The sequence below is a fragment of the Perna viridis genome, chromosome 11 (assembly GCF_037379345.1).
Source record: "Perna viridis isolate PV_CMFRI_1.1 ecotype Kerala chromosome 11, ASM3737934v1, whole genome shotgun sequence".
Taxonomy (NCBI): Eukaryota; Metazoa; Mollusca; class Bivalvia; order Mytilida; family Mytilidae; genus Perna; species Perna viridis.
Genome location: NC_142455.1, coordinates 15,080,148 through 15,102,747, shown reverse-complemented (window position 1 = coordinate 15,102,747; position 22,600 = coordinate 15,080,148). Strand labels below are relative to the sequence as shown.

Sequence of the window (22,600 nt, the reverse complement as noted above, 5' to 3'; positions counted from 1 at the left end):
ACCCGATAGAATCTATGCATAAATATATATCTCATCGTAAGACGCATGTGTAATATTGATTTGTAGTGACATTTATTGTTAATTTGATCCTCTATCCTACATAACAACACCTAGATAAGGTGTCCCGTACTACCATAAATCGTGTACTAAGTTACAATCTTAGGTTTATTCTCCGAGGAGGAATGACCCGGACATCCAAGGTTGTTTGTGATCCTTCATTATCTATATATTTTGTCTATAGAATAACTATTAAATCAGATTGTCACATTTAAAGGCTTTTTGGTGTAATAAAAAACAACACAACAGATTTGAAATTATCCAAGGTAAGTTTATACTCATACGACTGATTGTTTTAAATTTCAATCCAATATAAACTATGCATTGTTTACTTCCATATTATAGAATCATCGACTAGAATACATTTATCATAAGTATAGTTTTATATTATAGATAACACAGAATTTCAATCTCGAAGTTCCAAATATTAGTTCTTTAACATTCTTAAATCATGCGAACTGGTATTCATTTTTTCAATTTCCTTGATTTTGGGTAAACGCTAGTGTTTCGACTCCTATACATGTTAGTTAGAATATGTTGTATCTGTAAACGCTAACAATAGTTTATCGTTGATTATAATAAATTACCAAAAGGGACTTGATAAATGTACAAATTTTATTAAAACAAAATGACAATCTCGCTTCACATTATCTCTAACACATCTTTACAAAAAATATCTACATACACCCAATTGATAGGAAAATTTATATGTTTCCGCTATATTTAAAAAATATTTTCCTCGATTATTATCATTATTAGTTATGTGGGTAAAATTGTGGAAAGAAATAGCAAGAGTTCAAACTCTTTAACAGCCACCTGTTCAATAATAGTTACACTATGACTATCAGGATTTTAATATCAACACTCAATTTATCTTGGAGACAGTAAAACGTAGTTAACAAATTTGCTTTTATTTCCTCTACTGCCGTTCTAACTGGAGTTCCCCAGGAGTCTACACTGGAACCTTTGATGTTCCTTATATGATATCGGTGACAAATTATCTTTACAGATTTTTTTCGTAAATGATAAGTTATTGGTCTGTTCTTATTCCAGTCTTGAATATATAGAAATCATGATGTAAGGGAAATGATTTGACCACCAAATAGTTAATATTATGTAATCTACTGTAAAATGAGAATAATTTCTTTTTTAAATAATAAGTAGAGTTGAATCCGAATCCGACAGATTTAAACAATTTGTTTTATTGTTTTCCGGGTTACGGTAAGGTTCGCTTACAAAGATGTTTAACCCCGCCTCATACTTAATGTGTCTGTCCAAAGCCAGGAACCGGTAGTCGTGTAGTTGCAAAACGCTTTACATTCTTTTTTCTATATATTACGTCTATTTTCGTCTTTTATGAATAGTTTCATATTATTTATTTTAGCCCTTTAATAGGTTGTTTTATGGTATGGGCCAATAGTTGAAGACCGTTAGGTGAAGTGTAGACGTTTAATTGTTCGCTGCTTGGCATTTGGCTATCTCATTGGCAATGATACTACATCTAGTTTTAAAATATAATCGAAGAAGCCTTTTTTATTTCGTTAATGGTTTACAAATACAAAATACAAATGAATAATACCTTCATTGGTATTCTTATTGAATAAATATTATATCACTTTTGTGTTCTACGGAAATTTAAATTTAGACTGGGCAGCACAAAACTCGAGACGTTATATCTTTACTTTATACAACATATCTTAGAATATATAAGTTATGTCTGGGATTACTACTGTGTCAATACGTACTCTTACATATTGGTAAAAAAACTCCAGTAAGAAAACACAAGAATAATAGTTATGCGAAGAAACAGGCTGGCAAAACAGTCAGAAAGAGGCGAAATAGAAGAAAATAACAAAACATTTATAGTTTGGCAATATTCCAGCCATCTCTGTGATTTTTTCCCTTTTTAAGAAGCAACAATTACAACTTTTGAACCATCATGTGCTAATCACTCCTACATATCTGTTTGATTTTTATATCGAATCGTACTTAATATATAGGTTGCATTTGTGTTTGATCCGTTTTGTGAACTAATAAATGATATTATCGTTAACTTAACTTCCTCCTATATAGGGCATGACCTTCAAAGACCACCTAGAAGCAGATTTCAGTGGGCCTTTCGTACCACTTGAATTAACCCTGGTTTCCTATACCTTAGTTTTGTGTACTAATTATCGTCGTGTGAGCCTTTGGCATTAATATATCTCTCTTTTAATAATGCGTGTGCTCAGTATATACATGTATATACATTTTCTTCTTTGATCCTAAGCTTTAAATTTCAATTGCTAATTATAGATACAAAACGCGTCAATGATAATGATAAAACAAATAATGATAATAAAAAGTGAGCTTTGTAACTCATTGTGGACACACAAAATGCTTTCTAGTTGCGTAAACCAAACATTAAGTTTTCAATTCACATCTTCGTGTTCCTTGTTTAAGCATCCATAATAAGGATACTCCGGAGAGAATACAAATTGTCCAAATGTCAATGCGTTATCTGGAAACTCCTTTATTCTGAATCCATCACGAGAATATGGTTGATAATCTTTAAAAAAAAACAAGGTAATTATGGGATTGTACGATGCAAACTTAATCTGTATATGTAAAGCTATGCTTGCTACTTTCTATTTTCCTAATATTGATACTTTTAACCTTTCATTATTCTCCATTTGAAATAAAACAATTTTTATTTTGGTCCCAATTTGACAAAGACTGCCATATTACGGAGGTTCAAATGTGTAAAAAAATATCAACTGCTTTTAAAAATAAGTCGTTTTGAGACACCTTCCGGAATACGTGAAGGAGAAACAAAACATTATTGCAATTTGTTTGTGTCAATGGAACAATATTCCTTAATTAATCAAAACAAGATACCCTACAAACACTTTTCACTTAAAAAGTCTCATATATGTATAACAGTGTTACATTATTTATTGTATATAGATTTTTATTTATCCACACGGGTTGAAATCAATAGTGAAAAACAAGAAGTTGGAAATGCTCTGTTTTGTATTTTTATAGATACAATACAATTAAAAACACACAAATGAATACCGGTTTCACTGCTTCTGCAGATTATCATGGTTGAAGACGTTGTTATGAGTTACTTGGCGACGTTGCGTTATAATATCTAGAGCGCGAACATTAGCATCATTAAAAAATATCCAGAATATCAAATAAACTATATGTATCGTAGTGCTGACCTCTTTATCTGCCATGACTTCAATCGAGAAACATAGTAGGCTCAGCTGACCCTATCAGAGCACATGAGTTCATGCACTCTGTTCTTGATTGACTGATGCCGCTTTGTAATCAATAGTATTAACAGTTGGCATGTAAAATTGGCTACACAATTGGAAATCGTACACATGACAACCTTTTACACTTACTTCTTATAATATCCTTCCCAAGTGCTACAGTGCCAATTACGATGTCTTGGACCGCACTAAAGTTACCGTGACAACCATCTGGACAGAATTTAGCCTATTAGTGAAAATGATAGCGATTTGTTATTAGATATATTTCGTTTTGTTTGAGTTAAGGAAATTCCTTACAGTATTTTGAATTATGCATAAGATTTCTTACATAGTTTATTGAAAACGAACTTCTGCTGTTATATTTTTGTTTGTATTCGTATTATGAATTTTGATTTGCTATTGTGTTTTAACATTTATAGATTACTGTGAAAATATAAAAAGTTACTGTGAGTCAATAAGCAGTAAATAGGGTTTGACAGGTGTTTGAGGGTGTTCATGATTGTTCTTAGATTACCAAACCATTTTAACTTGCAATACAACGGACGCCGCTGTCCAAGTAGGACATGCTTACCCTTCCAGAGCACCCCATGTCACTTCCGTTTTTTTGTGGGAATTTATATTGCTAGTGGTTTAGTTTTTTTCGAGTGTCGTCTAGTTTCCCTTATCTTTCATCTTTATCTGTATTTTTTTTTAATCGGTTCACAGCATGGTTTATGTAGTCATGTTTTCACATTTAGACCATGTTTTGGGATTTTTACATATTTGAATCATCCCAAACGCTTCGGTATTTTGTTGCCGTATTTGCCGGTTTTTTTTACCTAACATCAATGCTTCGACTGGACTAAATACGATGTAAGATAATACATCACCTTTAACTCGTATTTGATGTCAATGATGTTACAGCCTTGAAGATAAGATGGTGGAGTCGATGGAATAACTATATTTTCATACCGGATGTCGCTCATAGCTGGATCAACGGTCCTCTCTTCTCCCATGTAAATGTAGGAAATACTCTTGAACGTTTTAGTGGAAGAAAAGACTTTTACGTACTTGATATGAAAGAAATGAAAAGTAAAGTAGTATATCTTCTAAGTTCTGTACATTAGAGAGAAAAAAGGCGTAGAACGAATTCTAATTTGCCATAGGGATAAATTGCCCAGTTTTTCCTGTATCAAATTGATAGTCAGTTTTCTGTGAAGACAGATTCGGGACGCTCGTTTAAACAAAATTGTTGTGTTTATTGTACAAGTCAAAACAAGAGATACACATGATTGTCTCAAAATACCATCTAATCTATGCTCACCTCAAGTTAAACATTCCTGAACCTGCACCTACACCTGGGCACGTCATGAATATCATTCTCCAGTATGTAAGACTGTACATTGCATGTTTTCATCTGACTTTTTTTTCTATTCTATCAACACTTTGTCTAATGGTACTTCATCACTTAAGTACCAGTCCATAAAAAATCAGGCCTTGCTAATATCAGAGGTGATTCAAGGTGAGGAAAAATAAAACACCACCCAAACTATGCTTTTTTTGTCTACATACGCCCTCTGTTCTGTCACTTATATAATTTATGTTTGTATTTTGCAGAAAACCATGCAATCATCTCCCATAAATCCACCAATTCAATTCAACTCTTGCAAAATACCAATTTCGTTTTAATTCTTTTTATTTATTTTATTATAAATGTGCAACAAACGAACGATATACTATGACTAAAAGCGACACCCGGTGTAATTATATGATTGGGAAGTGAGTTTTGTCGGTTGTTTTCATCCATAAATTACTTAATGTTTGATTTTTATAAAGAAGGGTACATGTGCTTAAAATTACAATTAACTTTAGGTGTTACATGTAAGTAGTAATTTAAGAAATACGTTTATAATATAAACTTGCTACAAGTCCCTCTTTATCATATACATATGTATGACACAGAAATCTATGTTATCTCTCTGATAACGCCACTACCGACTGTTGTGAACGTAGTTGATGATGAAATTGCTTCAAATTTGCAATGGCTTGTTAAAACAGATAATACCGAGTATGAGGATTTTCTTTGGCCAAATAAAATATGTAAACGAGGTTTTTAAACTTCTAGAAATGTCTTTTGGTAAGGATGCATACTATTATGTACACTATAAAGAATATGGAACCAATTGTCTGTAATATTTCATATGAGAACAGATGAAATTGTGAAAAAAGACAACTTGCTCATCATACTAAGACCATAAGAATAACACAAGTGTTGTTTTATCCTTTACTTTATTTTGCGTGGAACTAGAAGTCAAGGTTGTATAGTTATTCATTAAGGCCCGACTAATGCTATATATGACTATATACAGGAGACTGGACGCACTGGACGAGACCTTATTTCACAATCAAATGCAGTTTTATTTAATTATAAATGACCTTTAGGAAGTAAAATCATTTAAGTAGCTGTCTTTGTAAGAATAATGCAAAATCGGAAAAATGTGATACACCCCAAAAAAAGGCTACATATTTTTATTTTTGTAATTAAGTTGTTTTATGGGTCTATTCTATGAAATGTGTAATTGTTCATTCAAATCTGCCTGCTCTTAGGAGATAATCGACATTAAAATACAGTAGATTCTATTGTATTTGAGCGCCGTGTACAAGTTTATCTCCCTTAATTTTGAAATCTACAGTGCATTCTGTATAATTTTATCTGCAAAGAGCACGGGTTATATGACAAAACCACATGTTTATTTCTGTTTACTATGACATTTCAAAAAAAAATATAAAAATTGAAAATATATAGGCTTTTTACCCATGAATCACATTTTGCATGATCCTTAGCAGGAGTGCTACTTAAACCTTAATGGAAAACGAATGAATACAAGGGAGAGTATCAGAATGCCACAGAAAAATACTTCTTGGTTAACAAGGATTTACAATTGAAAGAAATTCAACTTTTCATGTATGTTGTAATGTTTGCAGATTCCTGTTTATGCAAAACCAAACTATTGTTCATGTACAGTAAGATATGATAATCAGGTGCTTAGTAAAGTAAAGAGTGTTTTAGAATATGAATGAGGAAATAGTTCTACATCAAACATATCCAGTGCGAGTGATGATAAACTGTTGAAAAGTAAAGGAGTTGTAATTTATTGTTTTGATGTTGATGTAAAGTTGCTATTTAATAAATATGTATCCAACTTTATCAGTGCCCCATTTTAAAGTTCATGATACCCTCTCCCTCCAAAAAAGATACTTATAGATATCGCCAAAAAACCTTCAATAAGTGCAAAAAACACCTTCAAGTAAGCCCTGAAACGCCCTAAAACCAAAAGTAATAAAATCCACGGTATAAGAACGATGCCAACCCTTGAAAATAAACTTAAAGGTCAAATAACGACATGGATACACATTAATCACTAACTTTGACATCAGTTAGAGATGACTCATTTCTAACCAAGTCTCATACTGCATGCGCAATTAGTGGACAGATTTGAATTGACAAAATTAAGAACAAATTAAAAATAAGATCAAGGCAACAAAAATCAATAAACATGCGTCAAGTAATACATCAGTTGGTTAGTTGATGAAAACTTTGAATTTGATCTTGAACTTGATATACCAAACCAATAAAGTACGCCAAAAAAAGCACTAGAAAATAATGTACAGAATACTCTCTTTTCATCATGCTGTTTGATCCAAAAGTCTAGAATCTCAGCAATGACATTAACCACTGGCGTTTTTAGAATTTTGTAATCACTTTTGACTTTTTGCAGTTTTTGTTGTACTAGATTTTCTAGAAACTTCTAGCCTCCTTTCAGATGCCATGATTGAAATGATAAAAAAGAATACAAGGGCTGACAGGATAACATACAATTTATCTGTTGGGAGTTCACTTGGTAGCCTAGTCCAGGAAACATCTACACAAAGAGATTATTTTGGTTTTCTATATGATTAAGAAGAAAGTGACCATAGATTTATTATTGAACAGGATCAGTCCCAAGCAGAATATTCCATTGTTACAATGAGCCATGTATCACAAGTGAACAGAACAGAGATACGTGGTTACATATAGGAACAAAAGCACATCAACAAGTTGAAAGAATGGAACACTTAAAGATGTTTTGGACCATTTTGTTGCCCTGTGTTTCCTGGAACAATGGCAAGTACTTAGTAATTAAAGGATGAAATGGCAAGAGATAATATGACTCAAAGATATGACTGGCATAAAATAGGATATCATATAAACATGTGTTGTCAATCTTTTAAGACACTAGTTTCCTAATCCGGATAGATTTTGTTATATGGGTCATATTTGGGAAATCAAGACTAATTTGACAATTTATAACATATCAACAAAGATGGTTGCATATTCTGTATTACCATGTGCAGTTGCTCAGTACTGGAGGAATACAAATTGTTGTCATTTTAGGCAAGTTATAAAATTTACAGAAACAATTCTAGTATAAATACCATTAAGTGTCAGTGTTGGAAATATATAATTTTTGGGAATAATTAAATAGAAAGCTTAAAAAAGAGCATTCACGATATGATTATTTGTATAGTAACAACAACTTCATGTGGCAACAATAATTTTGATGGTATACAACCAAACACTTGCCCTCCCTGCTGTCCTTCGGGGCATTTTTTACTCATTCGTGAGCATAAATCAAACAGAATTTCAAATTCAAACACTTGACTTCCCTACTGACTTTGGGGCTCTTTTACTCATTACTGAGCATAAATCAAACAGAATTTCAAATTCAAACACTTTTATTTTCTACTGACTTTGGTTGCATTTTTTACTCATTCTTGGGCTTCTATGTTAGTTATTTATATATAATTGCTTTCTTTCCGTGTACAAAACTAAACCTCACTTTTATTTTATTTATATAATATTTGGACAAAAAACTTCTGCTGATTGAAAGTGGACAAGAAAACTGAATTTCCTACCATTTTCGTTCATTTGCTGCTATTTATACCCAGACAAGGGACTTCAACATGTAAACATACATGTGGATATGGCCTAAGTTATCAGTTTGTTTAACGGTTCTTCATATCATATTTAATCAGACTTTTGTCTTCAAGATATATTATCAGCATGAATTCTACCACTAAAATTTCAAAATAATACTTCACAAGTCCCTTTATCCTGCAATAATTAATAGATTTGCTATCAGAGAGAAACATAACTAGGTTCACCCTCATCAAGGCAACCTACATAAGCAAAAGTTACAATTGTCAATAGTTATATACCTTTATTATGAACAATTGACACGTACATGTCTTTCTAGATGCATTTCTAACTTCTACTTTTACTAGAATAGTTTCTCCAGGAGCGTATCCAGTTTTATTTAACCGGAGTATTCCGGTAATGCGTCCAGACTGCAAGAAAAGACAACCAAGTTGTTTGTCAGTCGAAACTTCACTCGGCTTCTAAAGAACAATGCTGATATGTATTAAATTACTTTTAGTTTGATTCTATAAAATAATGATAATTAAAGTTAGTGGATACACAAAGCATAGTATATCAGTAATTATTGATGATTCATAACAGTATTCAATTCGAAATAAAGTCATAGCCTTGCATGTACGGAGAGACTGATTTCAGTCCGACAGGAAGTTACGGCTTGCGGAATTTCTCATTCTGAGCTAGAGAGTTTCGTATCTTCTTTACAAAGATACATTTGTTTTTTATTCGAATGTGCTTCAAACACAAGTGTAGCATACCAAAATTTGAAAAAAAATGTATGATTGGTATTTTAGTATTTATTATGAAAAAGTAGCCAATAGAACTCTTATACCACTTATAAAGCATACATCCTGGATGCTTCCAAATCACTGCAACTTCAAAACTCGTTTATTTTGCGTACAATCGTGAACTGGAACTACCTTTCTAAGTGATGTATCAGCACAGGCAAAAGCTACACTAATACTATAATTTTTGGTATTGGCCGCGGCAGGCGAACCAAATTACGGCAGTATAGTCAAATTGTTGATTGTGGTCATTATTTGGTAGAAGCAGAAGTAATACCGGTCTCATAAATTAGCGGTGAAAAGTGTCAAGAAACGACAAGAAGTACAGTAAAGGCGACAGGAATATTTTTCGTTTCATTTAAAGTCGATTTGAAGTGAACAATAGTTATTTCAATAAAATGAAAAGATTATGAAGATCAGAAAATAACACAAAAAAAATGGAAATGTTTTTACTGAAAAAAAAAGGTTTTGGAATATAAAAAAAAAGTTAAACACGAAAAAAGTGAGAAAAAAAAAGAAATTGTGAGCACATTTTTGATGTATTCAACTGGGTCCTCTTACAGAAAGTTGTACATATTTAATTTTTATCATATTTAATCTAGTATTATTTTACCGGAAAATAGTTGTAAAAGATCGAATGAAGACCCGTTCGTGTTTGTGTGTTAGTACAAGTGCATCAAATGCATGTATATGATTTGTTATTCTTTCATTATTAAGTTCTGTTGAAGACATTATATCCCTTCTTTTTGGAACAAATACTTTTTCGGACCCGGGATATAGAAACAGGAAACCGTGAATCAAAGGGTATAACGTATAAACGTACATATTTTAGAATTACCTCAACGTTATTTTCGTCATTTAAATTTAAATGAGCGAGAACGGTAATGGCCCTTTTACAGCTATAACCGGAAAACACCTTTTTGTCAATTGATGCATTCAATGTGTATCGAACGTAGCCATTGTAACTTTCAAACGAGGATGGTAACTTCGACGAAGCTTGAAGGTCAAACATGAAAGAAAACGCTGTTTTGCCAACAGGAATTTCTGAACCGTCGCCGTTAGATTCGTCTGCTAAAAATTGATTATATATGCATGTAACGGGTTCAATAATTTTACACATGTATGGTTCGTATAATGTATAAATGTAAGATGAGAAAACATGAGAACTAAAGATCGTAATTGACATACATTGTATCATTCGTCAGTCTTTAAAGCTTTTTGTTATTCAAATGCAAATCAATTCTTAAATAATGAGAACAAATAATTTTGTATCAGTAAAGTCTACGGTACATGAAAATGTACAAGTATTGATTAATTCAAGAAAACTCATAAGTCGTGTGTATACGAATGGATAAATTATTGGATAATTTTAAATCGTAAATGTATTTTGCTTTTAAATGCTACTTGTAAAAATATCATTTCTTTTTTTTAAATGCCATGGTGAATCGCACAACTAAAACTTGCTATCATTATGTATTAACCCCATTGCGGTTTTACTTATACAATATACTATCATGAAACAATACTTACCACGAAACAAGATAATTGTCTTGTCAATGTACTCCTCTTTCTTAAAGTAAAATGTATTATCTTCATTAAAATGTACTTCAGACCTGCCGAATAGTCGTAGTTTGAATTCTGAAAGTTTAAATCAATTTGGAGGGTCTCATGATTGTTTTTTTTATCACAATTATGGAAAGTTTACTAACTTGTTAGAAACAAAATATTGCTAATGATATTAATGCGTATTTCCCCATCCCCACACCTCATTTCTCGTCTCAGTCCCCCATCCCTTTCCCTAATACCCAATTCCTAACCTTCATTTACCAAAACCAGATTGCCTTTCCGGGGTAGGTTTTGAATAAGTTGCCTAATCTTACATGTGTATATATACAATTTGTATACTTGGTTCGATTTCTGTTAACATGTAAGTTTGATATACATGTTAATTTTTTTTACACAACTGGAATATTATTAAACATAAGTATATACACTGTATTTATATATCAAAATAGTAAAAGTAATGTTTTGACCGTCGCGTTGCCATATAGTGTAGTTGATAGTTTTCCATATATAACTGTTTTTTTTCGGAATGAAACTGAATATAAGAAGAAAACTTGTACATTTCTGTATGGTATTGAATCTTAAGTTCTTCGAGGTACGTTTTCCTGATAAATAACACAACTGATGATTATTTAGTGACGAAACATAAATATCGATTTGAGCCAAGTCAAATAAATCACAGTTTCGTCCCAGCTTGTGAGTCAATTGGTTATAGTGCAGAAGCCCCATTAGAAATAAATTAGAAACGATGTACTTGCTCGATTTTTCCTGTGCGTGTCCGTGTATTTTGTGGTAAAACTAATATAATTGTCATACCATGCAAGTACCTTTTACTTTCAATGGCTTGTATAAATCAAGAACTACCTCCCCACACAAAGTTTCACCTCCATAATATACTGTTTGGTTATCTGTAAATTCAATGTTAAAATTCCGTATTTCTCCCATCATAAGCTACATATAATTATCCAGGAACATTAAGAATGTCGTAGTACAATGAACGTTAATTAACCTATATGTTGTAATGTCTAAGCAGATGTTATTTCCGCCCTAGAAGGATATATAGATTGCACGTCAAAAGGAAATGTCACCGCCTTCCGATAATTGTTTTTAAAAAAAATATAATTTTGACTTAAATTAAAGAAAAAAAGAAAAAAAAAAGAAAATCATTAAATCATTAAAATCATCAGTACAATAATGGAAATATTAGTATTTTTCATCTTAAATATATTACGTTAAGGGATTTTTTTTTAAAAAGTATTCTGTGAAATTCGAGACAGATTTTGAGATGCTATCATGGATATAGATGAAACGAAAAGCTATGGCTTTCAACATGCAAGGAAATCTTTGGAAAATTATTGTAGGCCAAAACACCATAATCGTCAGACTATAGTCCACAGAGTAAGACAAAGAATCACAACAAAGTACCGCTACTGTTCACAAGAATATAAAAAAGTACATCTGTAAGCTGACATGAAGCACACTTGCAGGTTCATGGTCATTTGGACCATTTATATAGGAAAAAAAATATACTATATAAAAGAATGAACACAAACTAAACTGACTTTGTTTACCATTGCATTTAAAAGATCAAATCGCTAGGTTTATTTCCGTCGACGTTAATCATTCTGGTAATGGTGAACGGATTATGCGCATGAACATGTTTGTGTCTCATTAAATTATAACGAGAATGAATATAGTGAATATGAAACAGTTACATTCCCACCGGGATAAAAAAAATCAGCTCAAGGCAAACCATCATACCACTGGACAGGCTGCAGCTGATCCCAAAACAACATTATACACAGCAACAGCGAAATAGTTGTCCCTACAAGTATATATTCAAACAACATAAAAGCGGACTAAAATAAAAACGAAACAATACATACAGAGACCAGGAATACCTGATTTAGGACAGATTCAAACAATGCAGCGATGTTAAAGTACTTTAGTATGATCAAAACCCTTCCCCTTTTAAATCTGGCTACTGTGGAAAATATCACACCATTAAGCACACCTACAATTCAGTTCGGAAATGTCTGATTCCCTTATTGAAACAGAAATGTAGAAACCGATTATAAGTTGCAAAAGCAAAGGACTACTAGCAGTTACTACATACCAGTTCCAGACCAGATTAAACCTACAGAAAGTTATGGTCTCATCGTATGTGATATGAATCCCAATTGCTACAAAAATAGCAAAAAAAAATAAAAAATTAAGTAGTATTTTGGAAACTTAAACTAAAACAAACAAAAGTACTATTGACTGACAATGTAATGAAGATGTTACAAAATGCTTGAATTTTAAATGGACAACATATTTGTCCAGTGTGGTGGACGTGTTTTTCAAAAAAAGGTCGGCACTGCAATGGGAACAAATTGTGCTCCTTTACTTGCTAACTTATTCCTTCACTCTTATGGGGTTGACTTTATAGCTGATCTGATCAGAAAAAAGAATATCGTTTGGCTAGATCCTTCAATTTCAGTTTCCACTATATAGATGACGTATTATCTTTAAACAATCCTAATTGCGGGGACTTGATGCATCGCATCTACCCAAAAAAACTTGAGATAAAGGATACTACAGACACTGTGAAGTCAGCCTCATATCTTGACCTACACTTAGAAATCGATGGTAAAGGAAAACTATTGACCAAACTTTACGACAAACGTGATGACTTTTCATTCAGAATTGTTAACTTTCCTTTCATCTGTAACAACATCCCTTCGGCTTCTGCGTATGGAGTGTTCATATCACAACTCATACGTTATGCCAGAGCTTGCCGAAACTACGCAGACTTTTTGTATCGCGCTAGAACTCTAACAAATAGGCTTCTGGAACAGAGTTATGTTGCTACAAGATTGAAGTCATCACTACAGAAGTTTTATGGTCGTCATCATGAACTCGTGGATCGTTATTGTGTATCCATCAGCACCATGAAATCTGATGTATTCAACGGGTCATAGTTTTCCTTTCCTCGTTTGTCTACCCCGGACTTGACTTTTTATGAGCAACTCGGTGGGTGTTTCTAGGAAAGAAGAGGACGCTTACCCTACCAGTGCACCTGGTCCATGCTCCCAGTTTTTAGTTGAGTCCGAGTTGCTCATTTACTTTTGTTACTTTGTACGTATGCTTTTAGTTACTTCATGTTCTTTGTTGTGTATGTCTGTTTTCCATGTCTAGTCTTTGTCCCTGGATTACATTCTTTTGATTATCGCTATAACCTTTGTTCCCTTGATTACTCTTTAAAATACACATTATACATGTAGCAACAAAAGAACGCTTTGAACACACTTTTCATCAGTGACTGGCGGCACATCTCACATCTATGCAAATCGAATGCTTTTACTTAGCAGACATGAACAAACATTAAACCAAATCAGGATTGAACAAAATATTATTTTGATTCAAATTATCTGAACAATTATTGAAAGGACAGTAAAGGGGTCACGTCATAAATTCATTTGATGCAAATAAACACTCTCCCAGTTTTTGTAAATACAAGATTGGCATGTGCAAGACTTGTAGTATTCATTTTGTAATTCAGTGTAGTGTCAGAGGATCAATGAACAGTCGAAGTTCCATTTTTTTAAAATAATTTCCGGACATTCACTACTGCACATTCCAAATTAAATGTTTTTTTTTTACATTCATATAAGTATTTAATATTTTTTGGTCAAACCATTTCATTGTAAATGGACACAAACACTAATTAAAATAATGAAGACACGAACTCTCGGAAGGAGGAGCTGGAGATAGATTGAACACGTTTTAGGGCAACTAAACCACACTAAGACAGCCCTTTACTTGGCACCAGATGGAAAACGGCTTAGAAGATAACGTTATATTGAGTCAGATTTAGCGAATTTAACAACTAATTGGGAATTTACAGAAGTTTGTCCACGACAAACTGACGTTGCGTATCTTTAATACTGTCCCACAAGCCATTTTGCCTGGCTAACGTGTTGTAAATGTTATTTGGAAGCTTATAATGAATTAGAGCCAATTTTGTCATTTCAAGTCAAAAAGTTAAAGCGCTTAAGTATTAGAATTATTCAGATATTTTCATAATGACCACATTAAAATGATCAAAAATGTTTTTTCATCATCATCTGTTTTTGAATGAAACGACAAAAAGCTTGTTAGTCATCAGTTACCCCGCCTTACTGGTAGCCAACGTGCCGATTTTAACTTTTCATTATCTAAATGTCTAAATGTTCTTAAAATTCAACAAGATGGAAATGTGTATGTAAATCTAGACATGACACCCAAAGTCGATTTCAATGTTATTAAGTTTACGCACATGTATCAACAGATATCCTACAGTTTTTCCTGCAAACATCAAAAAAAAATATACAGAAAGAGTAAACAGTATAGCATCTCAATTATTGTAGAAATGGCCTTAATTGAAGGGGTAAATACTGATTATACTGTTGATATTATTCAAAACTTCCACGTGTTGAGACGATCAAGATATAGATGGACATATTGTGGATATGGTAAAACAAGTACTATCTTTAAAAAAGAAGGCCCACATATTTTCCTGCTTTGTTCATTCCAAATCCTATTCAGTTTTCATATTTAGTGAACTGTGTGTACACTCTGTTTTATTTCGTGTATCAATTCCTTAATTGGTTCAACAAGTAAGCTATTTGCAGTTATTCAATATATAAAATAGTATTTATAATTCCAAATATAAAAGTCATTGAAAATATTCCTGCCACAAGCCTTTAACTTCACAGCTGCTATCACTTTTGTGCAATGAAATGCGAGGTTGTAGGCCATATCGGGTATGTTGTCATGGTTAAGCATCAAGGATGTCACGTGATCCGAAAACAATTTCAATACCAACTGTGTTGGAAAAAAGATCGAAATTGTCTTTTTTTCCTCTAAAATATAATGGATAAACAACATTTCCAAGAAGCATTGGTGATAGCGGTATTTGTATGATTCCATTAGTTATGAATTATCTAAAAACCTTTAATCGTTCGATCGTCACAATAGCTAACATGATATGTAAATATATGATATCACGCAATGAACATATTTACAAGTATAGGTTTTATCATTTCATTTATCATAGGGAGGTTATCTGAACGTAAAAGAAGAACAAAATTCAGAAACAATACAAATTATTCTCAAATGGACTAAAATCTCTTCGTTACAAATGACAGAAGCTATCGTTAATAAGATTACAAGTTTTACCATAATGGTTACTACTTATAATCTTCAAACTGGATTTTACTAGTGTCGTTGTGGAAATGGACACTTCCCTAGCGCCTGATGGCCCGAATTCTGAAGGTGTTAATTTTGCACGTGTTTTAGTCTTTTGTGGGTCGTCCTTTTTTTCTCTCTCGTTATCTTCAGTTTTTGTATGTAATTCTTATCTGCAATTTACATAATAGTTGTGTATGTATATCGTCTCACATCTTTTCACGCCTTATTTTGATGTCCTCTTTTTTATGCTTTTTGCCGATAGTTTTCAACAAAGATCATCCTATCTTTCGAAAGAGTATGACTCATCAATTATTGCTGCGTCATAGTTGACTGAAAATTTTGCCAACAATTAATTATCTTTGATTCTGAAAAATGAAACTGGACTGAAAAAAAATATATGTTCATTACATTATTTTCTTCACATCATCTTATATAATCATCGGCAATTTGTTTATTAGGTTTTCTAAATCACAGTTTTTTTTGGTTCTGCCTAGTAGCTTAGATATTCATCCTTAATATATTTTAAAGATTGATTTTGCATTAGCTTATCAAACAAACAAAAAACAAACAAACAAACAAACAAAACAAAACCAAAAAAAACAAACAAAAAAAAACCAAACAAACAAACAAAACAAAACAAAACAGAAAACAAAACAAAAAAAAACGTGAAAATTTAAATAATCAAAACAATGCACACTCAATATTAGTTCATATAAAATATAATATACGCAATGTATGGTGAATTTGCTTTATCCTTCTTTAAAAGCATTTTTTTATTGTTTATTCAGTTTTATTTAAATCTTGATCACAAGTAATATATACATATGTAAATTGTATTTCTGTACAAAAAATGTAACAAAATATCACCTGTAACAGTGGATAGGGACAACCATGTGTTTTCTATTCTATAGAGGCTTTTAAAAACATTTTAAAAAATTAACAAAACGGACGACTTTTTTTTATATTGTCACCATTGCAAAGCGACGTGGTATTCAATTGTAGCGGGAGTTCGTACGTAAAATTTTGTGAAATATATTACTCCCTGACTCATGTCGGATCTTTTCATTATTTGCTACGATTTATTGTTCACTGTAGATGTACATAGTTTTTTACTGTAGTTTTGAAAAGATATTTTAGCAGATAGGCATTCTTTTTGCATTACAAACCGTATAGAAGACCTATTTGAACACATTCCTTTTGAATCCAGATCTGTTCTCGTGTTGTGAAGATGGGCATTTGACACCGCCATTTTTAGCGTATTAGACATATTGTTTCATTTGCCCTTTTTTTCGTTGATTGCAAACCCTTTTCGACCATGTCCATTGTCACGTTGTGACAATTTCATGTTTTTTATTCTGATGTTTTGTTCGGTAGAAGTTTTTGAAATCGTTACTACGTAGTAATGTTTTATCTGTACTATAACAAGTATGCTACACCTATTTTTTTGTTTTTCATGCAACAAGTAAACCAACTGCAATGTAGCAGATGGGACAAACTGAAATGTAGCAGATAGGACCAACTGAAATGTAGCAGATAGGACCAACTGAAATGTAGCAGATAAGTAAAATTACTTTTACCGAATACAAAAAAAATATAATAATATAAAAAACACGTACGATTGAGGTCAACTTTTGAAAGGGTTCAGTTTATTTTTACACGACGTGACATCAAACTTAGACTCAATAGTTGAGATTAAAGATCTATAAATACTAAGAAGATAAATTAGTAAGAAGTATCCTGAGTAATCTCTCTTTAGACATAAATGGTTACTGGCGTTTGAAAGATCACCAATCTGCCACAATTTGTCCTTTATCATATCATCGGGGGTCATGTGACCTACATCGCTCAATGGTTATCTCAGGATAGATGGATTAACATAAATTGTTACCACTTTTTGGAAATATATGTCATGCACAATACCCAACATGAAATATTTAATCTTGAACTTTACCAAGTCATTAAAAGACAAAAGCTGCACTGTGCATAATTAATGGCATTATATATTATTTGGTGACTATTGGTTGAAATAGAAAGTAAGATTATAATTTTTTGTACAAAGTAAAAAAAAGGGAAAATCTTTTAAAGCAAGAAATACATACACAATTGTTTTTATTTTTTCGACGCAGTCGGTATAGTTTCGCTTTTACTCTTTGACCTTAAGGACGCTTTTTTATAGAAACGCAAGTCACTTGCTCGATTCGCAAAATACTGATAATTAAGAGGCGTTCGCAAAAACTGTATCTGAATTGAAATTGCGTGCCATGTTTTATTTTCTTGAATGAAATGTAGAAACTTATAAGTAAAAAGAAGAAAATTTTACTGCGTCGGCTATCTTTTTTAACGATAGTACATGTACTTGTTTATTCTTCGATACAAATATGTATATATTGGAAAATTTAATTGGAGTCACAATTCATGCGTTCACCAAGTTCTCTTACAAATAGCGTAATAGTCGCCAATGAAAAAAGGTAGGATATATCATAGCGCATAGGTTAATGTTAATGCCACCTTAAATTATGTCTTCCGTCATAGAATCAAATAACTCAATATAGATGATTCTGCTTATTAAAGTACCATTTCTACTCAATAAGGTATTAATTTGTACGAAATGTAACATATTATCTTTTTCGCTGGGGTAAAACGGAGGACCTTAAAGGCCGTTACGGTCATCCCAAGATGGAAGATGAAAATTCGGATAAGAATGATTTCCTTTGATAATTTGTCTATTCAAGTTATTCAACAAAATAAATATAACAAATAGATAGTCATTTATCAATGCTTGATATTTGAAGCGGAAAGCATATCGGCAAAATGCATAATTAATGAGAAATTACAAGGTATAAATATTGGCGGGATGACCGCAACGAAGAATCTTTTTTTTTCAAAGGATGACAGTAGCATGCGACAAGAGATGTCCGTAACACAAGAAATTATTATTTTTTGTAATGAAAGTTGGTACTTAACCATAATGCTAAACGCTGAATTGCAAATGATTTCACTAAATAATGTTAAAATTGTAATACTAATACACACACTTATGAATTTTTGTCTCCAGTGCTTTTTTTTTTACAGATACTGCATGGAGGATAAACATGAAACACCATTCAACTATTCAGAAATTTAGTACAACCTTTCTGGTCACCCATCCAGGTCTGTATCTCAACTTAATTTCATGATTTTGAAAGCGCAATATAAAGGTGAAAACCAAAATTACATATAAGGTCATCTGAATAGAATAGAGTTTTGATAGATGCAAGAGTGGGAAAAATAGCAAGCCTATTATTCTTAACTAGAATGATTTTAAAAAATTATATATCACTGATTTTATGTAATCGGAAATCTTTTAAAAGATCTTTGTTTCCGTATTTAGAAATGACAGGCACTTGTGCATAAGACGAATTAGGGCACAAAATGATGGCCTATTCCGGATGCTTGTCAGGGCATAGCAAAATGATGCTAAATTCAGTGGTTTATTATACACATGTATTATTCAGACTCGGAAATCTACAGCTGTTGATTTGAATAGGGGCTATGGAACACATTCAAGTGTAATATCCGCTTCTAAAGAAATCGAACTTTTTTTTCCATTTTCTTCTACCCCGGGCGTGACATTTAATATGAAACTCATCGGATGTTTCTCAATTTCATATTTTTGGTGTGTGTGTGTGTCTTTTTTTCCAGTCTCTTTATATCCCGTTACATTCTCAGTTTCCTCGATTTCCCATTTTTGAGTTCAGTAAGCCCACCTAGTTAATCAACCTTATGTCATCAGTTGAGGCTCCTGCAACATTTGTATCTATTTTATATTGATTACAAATTCAATTCATTTTGATTAAAACTGCAAATAAGTTTCAATTATCATATTGCATACATAATATACCTCAAATTGAGATATCGGTGCATATGACACTTATAACAATAGCACACAATATTGATATATGTTAAGAAAAAGTATATCATGTGTGCATGTATCATTTTATTGTCAAAGAATATACTCTTTCATATCACAATAATTGACATGAAACAATAATTAAAATTACAAAATGTTGTGTTATATAAATGTTTCAAGGTAAAATTTATGCGATTCTATTTCTGAATGACCGAAGATAACATTTTATACCTCTATGGTTTTTGATATCAAAATTTGTGCGGACTTTTTATCTTGACCTTTGACATTCAATATTTTATTAAACGTTTCTCTGATTACACATGAAACGAAACAAGACGGAAGAAAACAAAATAAATCAGGAAGTTACAATTGAAAATAACTTATATCAAGTATCAAGTTTGTTGCTAATTTATTCATTTGAAATCAAATTACAAATCACTGTAATAGCCGAATTATATAATCGGGGTTTTAGATTGAAATACCACCCATACACTTTCTAAAACCACATGTAGAGTTCACAATGTGAACAAATTTTGATGGATTGTATAATTTCTGGAGTGGAGTTGTCGAGTGGAGTCTTGGAGTAGAACTTTGGAGTGAAAACTATGTTGTAAAGCATGGTTTGATGTTTAATTTGCTATATATTACGTAATTCACAGGGGTGATATAACTATTTGTTGGACGTTTATTTAAAAAAAAAAGAAAAAACAATTACTGTTTCTGTTTTTGTTATATTCTGTTTTTGTTTGTTTGTTTGTTGGGGTTTAACGTCCGAGCAGTAATATTTCAGCTATATTCAGACGATGAACATGAAATTGATGATAAAATGAACATGAAATGATGAGCCCCGTGCAGGTCCGGGTGTTAAAAGAATAGGCCTGCAGCAGCACTAAGCTTGTCGTATAAGGCGACTAAATAGTGCTCAGAAACCTAGCCGGGGGCTAGGCGCTCTGCCCACACAGCAACTGGGATGTGTGCCCCAGGTGGTGGAATGGGATACCCCTGGCGTGTTACATGCTGGGTTTGTCAGGTTATAATACGGAAAACCTGACCGCAAACCATAGTGGTGCACCGTGTTGGGAAAGATGCCACGTTCTTCGCACTTTAAAAAAACCCTGCTGTGGTATTCGATAGGGGTAGGAACCTTTGCGCTCCTCCACAGGAGGCTAAATTGCCCTACCTTACCCATACCCCCTTTTTCCGGTGCCAATCAAAATTTGTCGACCCTATTATACTTGTGACCCATCCTTTTTTTTTCATTTCATGTTCATTTTATCATCCATTTCGTGTTCATTGTCTGAATATAGCTGAAATATTGCTGCTTGGACGTTAAACCCCAACAAACAAACAAACAAAATGAAATGATGAAATGAAAAAGGGATGGGACACAAGGACAATGGGGTCGACATATTGTGATTGCCACTGGAAATAGGAAGAGGTGGGTAGGGTCGGGCAATTGAGCCTCCCGTAGCGGAGCCCTATGGTTCCTACTCCGGAAGAATACCACAGTAGGGTTCTTTAACGTGCGAGGAACGTGACATCTTTCCCAACACGTTGCACCACTATGGTTTGTGGTCACGTTTTCCGTATTATAGCCTGACAATCCCAGCATGTTACACGCCAGGGGTACCCCGTTACACAACCTGGGGGACACATCCCAGTTGCTCTGTGGGCAGAGCGCCCTAGCCCCGGCTAGAGTTCTGAGCACTATTTAGTCGCCTTTTACGACAAGCTTAGCGCTGCTGCAGGTCTATTCTTTTGACACCCGGACCTGCACGGGGCGTTATATTCTGAAAGAAAACATCATGTAGTTGTTTTGGAGTCAATGGGTGACTTGAAAAACAGTAACCAATAACAACTCTACAGCATGAAAAACCGCTCCAAAATTTTACTCCAAGATGCCACCCCTTGAAGCCAATCCACAACTCTACTCATTGACTCCACTCAATAAAATAAACAATGGAAAATTTTGAAACTATACACGACTAAAGTAGTATTTTGTGAAATCATTTACATTCTATCTGTTTGTAAACATGCACATAACTGTTTATACTGTCTGTCGAAAAACATCATGTTTTGAAACATGATTTATTAGTGGCTTGCTTTTTTTTTTTTGTTTTTTTTTCTAAAGGACACACACATTGTAACTTTAAAACAACTTGATAACCAGAGGCCCTTTTTAATTGAACATCAAAGTTATACACTGCAATTTCTTTTTCCAATATGTTCTGTAATAGTTCGCCTCTGAAAAGTTTATCGAAAATTGTTTGAATTAAGAAATTCAAAGGTTGATAGACCAACTTTGTTAATATCATGAATGGAAACATGTAGTAAACTTAGTTTACATCTTTTCCTCCGACTTTCTATCTGATCATTTACAGTTACTCTACAAATTTCTCAGGTTCTACACTTTTTAGTTAACGAACTCTTCATTCTGACTTGTACAGTACTTGTACGGTATATCGGGTGATTGTGGCTTTGAATGGGAAGGATAGGAATATTAGTTTTTGATGTGAAAAAAGTAAAATGAAAATAAAAGTTCAAATGTTGAAGAATTGAAAAATATAAAATTCAATTTTATAATGTAAATATAATGTAAATATTTGATGACGATTAAATGGGTGGATGGGGAATAAAGAATTTTCAATGGGAGATGGGGACAATTTGGAATGGCGGACATAATACGGAGTTAGTCAGAAATTTATACCACTCAAGTGGTGTACAATAATTCTCATCACAAGACTTCCGAAGCATATGTATGCATGTACTTTTTAATTACCAAGCACTGTTTTATGTTTTTTTAATACAGTGCTTCTATGGGGAAGCTTAATATATAAAGGGAACGGGTAAAGGGGGTGGGGATGGCGTATGGGCGATC

The 22,600-nt window shown here is 32.8% G+C and overlaps 1 protein-coding gene and 1 long non-coding RNA gene across 6 annotated transcripts; one reads left to right on the top strand and one right to left on the bottom strand.

Moving 5' to 3' along the window:
- The first annotated feature begins 90 nt into the window (after positions 1–90).
- Positions 91–8,756, top strand: LOC148603079 (uncharacterized). 2 transcript variants are annotated; one of them, XR_015916280.1, is made up of 3 exons: positions 108–323; positions 7,121–7,461; positions 8,622–8,756. It is a non-coding gene; the product is annotated as an uncharacterized LOC148603079 (long non-coding RNA). The 2 variants fall into 2 exon arrangements; XR_015916279.1 differs by having other exon boundaries at positions 91–323; positions 7,121–8,756.
- On the bottom strand, positions 659–11,974 carry LOC148603078 (arrestin domain-containing protein 17-like). 4 transcript variants are annotated; one of them, XM_088551362.1, is made up of 7 exons: positions 11,447–11,938; positions 10,587–10,694; positions 9,895–10,124; positions 8,556–8,735; positions 4,187–4,366; positions 3,450–3,543; positions 659–2,605 (listed from the first exon to the last, which is right to left on the bottom strand). In XM_088551362.1, exons 1-7 carry the CDS (start codon positions 11,565–11,567, stop codon positions 2,469–2,471), a joined length of 1,050 nt encoding a protein of 349 aa, XP_088407488.1. In that variant the 5' UTR covers positions 11,568–11,938; the 3' UTR covers positions 659–2,468. The 4 variants fall into 4 exon arrangements, with proteins under 4 accessions (XP_088407488.1, XP_088407490.1, XP_088407487.1 ...); XM_088551364.1 differs by having other exon boundaries at positions 8,556–8,684; positions 9,895–10,127; positions 11,447–11,933; XM_088551361.1 differs by having other exon boundaries at positions 9,895–10,127; positions 11,447–11,923.
- Positions 11,975–22,600: the final 10,626 nt, after the last annotated feature.